The sequence below is a fragment of the Castor canadensis genome, chromosome 2 (genome assembly GCF_047511655.1).
Source record: "Castor canadensis chromosome 2, mCasCan1.hap1v2, whole genome shotgun sequence".
Taxonomy (NCBI): domain Eukaryota; kingdom Metazoa; phylum Chordata; class Mammalia; order Rodentia; family Castoridae; genus Castor; species Castor canadensis.
In genome coordinates, this window is record NC_133387.1 from 80,253,278 (window position 1) to 80,259,990 (window position 6,713).

Consider the following 6,713-nt stretch of genomic DNA (forward strand, 5'->3'; position numbering starts at 1 on the left):
GAAGCTAGCCTTGCACCAGGATCCTCCCAATTTCAGCTTCCGAAGTAGCTTGGATTATAGGTGTGAGCCACCAGTCTGATTTCAAGGGAAATTCTTGAAAACATTATTTACAAAGAATATAATCCCAATATACCATCATACAAAGACTTCTTTTTCCCTCAAAGAAAACTAATGAGACTTACAACCATGACCTCTATCTATAGTTATTAAGTAATGTATGTCAAGAACTATGACTTTTCTTAAAAATAACTTACATCTCTAATTGGAAGAAAAGCAAGTCTCTTATAAAAGTATGTTTCTTTTTGCCTTGGCAATCGTGCTTATTTGTTTGCCTTTTAAGTTACCTTAAAATAATAGACAGAAGTTTATCATTACCCCAAACTCATGAAAAGTTTTGTAGTTACCCAAACCAAAATGTTTTCCTAGAGAATAGTTATAAAAGAGGTCCGAATGACTCTCTTCTCTTGGTAAGTTTGCCTGTTCATTCTATCAGAGTATCTTGGGCAACTCATGCCACCTCCTAGAATCCAGAGCTTCTCAGATGTTTGAGGGGGAATTTATCATTCAGAGAGCAGGACCAGTGATAATGTTAAAGGTGTGACATGATGCTGAACTTGATAGGGAATAAAACATGAATGAAACTCACATCTTATTTAAAGGAGAAAAGATCGCTAAAAATCCATTATGACTCTGACAATAATGCTAATGGTGTTTTACATTTTCTACCTCATAGTCTAGAGAAAATAATTACAACATGGTCTTTCTTTGGGAAAGGAAGCATCCAGAATTTTGGAAGACCCTGGAACACTTTCCTAGCTTTTTCATAATAGCTTTATGATAAAATCAAAAAGGCAGTCACATCAGAACTTGTCCACTCTTGATTCTCTTGCTTAGCCCAGTGTCTGGCACAGACTGGACCATTAAGAATATTCGTGGAGTGAGAGTGGAAAGGAAGGAGAGGTTTCCCCACAAGTGGAAACAAAGCTCTGATTCTACTTATCTTAAAGAAGAAACTAATGAAATGTTCTAAAAACAATTGTGACATCTTCGTGGGAATATATTTCTTTTGTGTTGTTTGGTTCAAATTGAGGACCTTGATATACTATTATAAAAAAAGTTATCCTATTTTTCTTTGCATACCACTAAACTGGCACAGTCTGGCTAAAAGAAGCCACAACTGAGCAGAGGCACCATGATAGCACAGCAATGTATTTGAGACCTTTGTGCTTATGGTTCAGCATACCTTCATTAAATTTTCAGAGCTGTTAATTTTGCATGCAGTGATGCTGAAGCAGTAAAATTTTGATCATCCATCTACTCATTGTATTAACCAGTATTTTTTTAATGACAAGTACCAGAAACCTAACATAGACAGGTTTATATGCATTAAAAAATAATATAAAAGGGGGGTATATAGCTTACTTCACAAAAGTTCAGAATTAAAGTTTAATTGGTGTCCAACTTGGTGTCAAAGAAATAGTACTGGCAACACATATTACTCTGTTTTTAGCTTCCCTTTTTCTGTGTTGACTTTATTCACTAAGAGACTCTCTCCATGTAGTCTGGAGAATGCTCCAGCAGCTTCAGGCTTAGTTTCCTTCATTAGAAAGTCCAGTGTGAAAGCATGCTTCTTTCCAATAGCACCTAGAGGATTTTCATTGACCAAGCCTAGAGTGCCCACCTCTAGAACCTGGACTAAAAGTAGGAAAAGAATTGTTCAAAGGCAAGTCAAAAATGCTGTTTTACAACACAAAGGGAGCATCGAGAATGGAAAACTAAAACATAATGACTGTCTGCTATATCCAAAGTCTATATTCTTGTGGAATGAGTCAGATATCAAAACTACAGAAATACATTTAGATTGTTCACAGGAAATTCATTAGGTTTTGGTTTTAAATATGATTAAAAGTCTTTTTTCAAAAAACTTAAGTGAGTTAAAAAAAAAAAACTACCCGGGGTGGATTAGCTCATAAAAATTTACATTGAAATGAATAATAATAACCACAACAACAAAACAGAGAGTCAAGACTTCCATGTCTTTGTGTGATACTTCATTATGGTAACTTAATTTACTGATAGAATTCCATTTTTAAAATATTAACAGTGACAAAGACATTCTCACTTAGCTGCAAACACAGGGACAGGTAGATGTAGAAAGTATGACTGTCCATGAACAAAACAAGAAATTGCCAGCCAGAAAATAAATCTGCACCAAAAATATATAATACGTGTATTTTTTTGTTTTAAAAAGTGAGTAACTCATTAGGTACATAAGAGGTACATAAGAAATTCTGAGTCTGTGTGATTTTTACTTTATCTGACACAGCAAAAAGAGTAGCAAACACAGAATCAGAATATTCTGACTTCAATTAAAATCCTTCCCATAGTATAGCCAAGCAATCCTAGGCAAGTAACAATTTTCAAAATATTACCTGATTGTGAAAAAGGATATTATGTGGAAGGTAGTTATAAAATTTGCATGACTTTTGAAAGGTTTTTCTGTATATAATGTATTCATAATTCTGTTCTTCACATGAAAATTCTTAGCTAAATTATGTTTTATTATTTAGTTCTTTTGTTTTGATGGGTTTATTTCTCTTTATTACCTATTAAATCTTTATAGCTATTTCATTATGCAAGCTGTTCATGACCAAACTAGTGTCCTGAATACCCTATAATTATTAATACATTATCCTGTGCACTGAACTTTTTGGCAATACAGAGAGAATGAAAGACACAAGCATAGAAATGAAGAGATGAGCTATCCTGTTGGTAACATTTAGAAAATAACTATAAATCAGGTTTAACTTTTTATTTCAACATTTCACTGAATGTAGTTATTTTAAATACTATGTTATTATAAATACTTCCATTACTTTGTATGACACAAATTCAGTTTTCCAGATAAGAGGAAAATAGTGTGTAATGCATTTCCTAATTAAGTGTGAAAAACAAGGCCCTACAAATTTAAAATGTCTCACATGCAACATGGTTATTTAACTAAAAGCCACGGCAGTGCCAACACACCTTGACATCCAACCAAATACTGAATCCAGATCAGAATTATTATTCTTTCAGGTAAAAAGATAAAGACCTATGCATACACTCAAGCCCTCTGTTGAGTTTGCATGCATTGTGCCACTTCACATCAGCTGTAAATAGGTAATGTAATATGTAGCATATCATTTTCCTGTTTAAAGGCTTAGAAGCTGTGCTGCTACTTGCACTTTCACAGGAAAATGTGGCAATATGTTCACATTTTTGGAAATGTATGGCTTTATTATTATGCTTTATTTTCTTAGTGTTTACTTGTTTTCAAATTAATTATATCTGCTTATTATGTTTTTTATCTGCTGTTTACTATGTATGTTTATTATCTGTGATAATAAATACATCTTTTTTAGCTGTGACAATACATATCCAATAGAAAAAAAATCATTCCAAGAGTAGGAAAAATTCATCATATTATTCCCATTATGAACCATGTCATTTTAACTAAATTTGCATTTTGAATACTTTTGCAGAACTGCAGTCCCTGGAGCGTCAAGCTTATTTTGACATCTGCTTAATAACCAAGGTACGATAAAATAGTTGTGTTGTCAAAGGAAATGACGGGTTTTGTACTACTTTCAATTGCATTGCCTTCTGTTTCCCACCTTCTAGACTTTCACAGAATTCTAACAAAAGACACAAACAAGCACTTTGAGTACAGAATCATAAAATGGCTTCCAGATTATCTGTCTGACCAGTTATTTAGATATCTTTAAGATGTTCAAAATTTGATAAAATGAGAAAAGTTCAGTATATTATTACAGTTTCTTTTTTTCTTAAGTCACCTTTATGAAACTACCTATCTTTAGGCACAGTTGGTAAATGGAATAGTTGTGTTAATCTCCAGTTAATAGAATTATCATATATCATTTATTGTGAATTTCAATAAAAGTTGGATTTTAAATGAACATTTACAAAGTTGTATGCATGCCACTCCATATATAAGGCCTAATTTAATTCTCAAAATAAACTAGCAGTATTACTATATTTTATAAGTGAATTGCTGGAAAATCAAAAACATGCAGGCACTTACCCCAGGCACTAAGCCAGTGCACAGAATACACATAGGCAATATAAGTGGGCAATCAAACCCAAGGCTCAAACTTTAACACCAGCATCCTTACTATCCCACATTTAATAAAATAAATAATAAAATCATGGATACTAGCTATTCAGCATCCTTTACATGCTGTGTACTTTTCTTAATTGTCTCAAACCAATGAGATAATCCCTATTTTTCAGCTAAGTAAATTAGGTAGACTAATGGTCAAAAAACTTAAACAGGTACTCAAAGCCACACAAGTAGGTAAATAGTGAAATTAGGAATTAAATTCAAGACAGCCCATCTAACTTCAACATTTTATTTTTTCCTATTATGGGACACTGACTTCAAATCGTAACCAAAACTTTTAAAAACTATAATTCAATCTCTATGAGATCATTTGACAATAATTCAAGAGCTAACACTTTAAGGACACCATTAAAGACTTTTTTTTTCATTTTTTCATGTATATGAGATGCTAGCTTAAGAGTTTTTTGGTTAATAGACAGCTAATAAATATAAACGGTTCGCACAAACTTTCATTTTGCTTATATGTGAATATTTGGCACGATGCACTGTATTTTCCCAATTCTATCTGGGTGTGAAGTTTTTTGCATAATTAGATTAATAAAAAGTGATATACATGATTCTGTCAGAAAAATAATATTAAGCAGACAAATAAGAAAACACTGAATAGGAAAAATATATATATATAATTCTATTTCATGAAGTAATTTAGGCTATAAGCAGGTAAGTATGCAATCTCCTAAATAAATTAACATACTATTAATAATATATAGGCAAAATATACATGTAAATATATTAGTGTATATGTATAATAATGTTATACATATTATAGTGTCAGCATCATATATACATATGTATTCACACATACCCAATGCACAACAGTACATGCAGAAAGTTCAAAGAAAGAAAGGCTGACAATCCTTATCAGTAGGGAGTTAAATATAGGAAAGAATGTATTTTTCAATTTTATACAGGTATAATTTTTATAAACTATAACATCTTGACTTTAATTGTACAGATTAGTGAGTTTTGACAAACATAAAAACTTGTGTGATGACCTCTGCAACAAAGACATTTGAACGGTTACCTCATCCAAAATTTCCCTCCCTTCCCTCGTGCCACTCCCTATGTATTGCTGCTACTGTCTTGGTACTAAGCAGCCACTAATGTGCTTTATTGACTATAGATTAGTTTTGCCTATTATAGAACTTCACATAAATGAAGCCTATGGTTTGTGCACATTTTTACTGGATTCCTTTACTCACCATAATGCTTTTGAAACATATCCACATTGCTGTAAATATAAGTAATCCATTCCTTTTTATTTCTGAGTAACATTCCATTCTATGAATCAAACACAAATAGTTTATCTATTCATCCATTGATGAAAATTTGGATTGTCCCTACCATTTGAATATTCAAAATAAAACTGATAAGACCATTTATGTACAGGTACATTTTCATTTCTCTTGGTAAACACCTAGGCATGGAATTTTAGGGTTGGCTAAGTGTATGCTAATTTTACCATGAAAGTGTAAAACTGTTCTCCAAATAGTTTTATTATACCCTAGCAGTTTGTGAGCATTTCAGTTGCTCCATATTTTAATAACATTTGATATCATCAGTCTTTACATTTTAATCATTTTGACATTGTGGGGGTTTTTTAATAATTTTTTATTAGGATGTATTTTTTATACAGGGATGATTCATAGTGACAATTCAGATTAGATTTATACTGTACATTAGTTACACTGCCCATTGTCTCTACCCCCCAACCACACTTAAAGCAATTGCAAGACGTTTATTTGTTCTATTTCATCATTGTGGTTTTATTGTACATTATGGAAATGGCTTATTTTTTAAGAGAACTAGATTAGCAACTGAGAGTCCTAGTGACCTGTGGCTCTAAATCCCAGATGTAGTAACTACTGCATGTGTGACTATGAACAAGCTGTCATAGATTGTCATGCCTTGATTTCCATCTCTGTTGAATTATAGTAAAAACAGTACCTCCAACACCAGGCATGGTGGTACTCATCTGTAATCCCAGCACTCAGCACTCAGGAAACTTAGGCAGGAAAATGATGAGTTTGAGGTCATCTCAGGCTACATAGTAAGGCCCTGTCTCAAGGGAAAAGAATACCTTCCTCAGATTTTATTTTGTTTGAAGAGAAATGTAAATCAGCAAACATAGTACCTATATCACAAGTAAGTGTTCAATAGAAGTTTAATATTATTATTTCTGTTTCTCAGAACATAGGGCTATAACTTTTTTGTCTTTTTTTTCCTTTTGATGTTGGGATCAAACCCAAGACCTCATACATGTTAGGTAAGTGCTCTACCACTGAGCTACATCCCAGCCCAATTTTTATTAATCTTAATTTTGCTTTTAATGACAATAATAATAATGTTATGCACTTAAAGGAACTATTTTGCTCAACATAGGAAAGTGTTTTGAAGTAATTTTTTTAATTGAAAAATCTGTTTAAATTAAATGAACCATAAATATAGAAAAACATTACTCTGGAAGGTATCTTTGTATACAGTACTTTTCTTGTTAATATTTTGTTTTGTTCTCATTTGGAACTTGATT

General features: G+C 32.3%; 1 protein-coding gene across 1 annotated transcript in view; it reads right to left on the minus strand.

Annotated features, from left to right (window-relative positions):
- The window catches only part of Macc1 (MET transcriptional regulator MACC1), a 219,988-nt gene extending 213,756 nt beyond the window's left edge, over positions 1 to 6,232 (minus strand). Inside the window, exon 1 of the mRNA XM_074065128.1 lies at positions 6,131 to 6,232. Within this exon, the coding sequence (XP_073921229.1) occupies positions 6,131 to 6,158 (28 nt within the window). The 5' untranslated portion in view covers positions 6,159 to 6,232. The remainder of the gene's footprint in view (positions 1 to 6,130) is intronic.
- Positions 6,233 to 6,713: the final 481 nt, after the last annotated feature.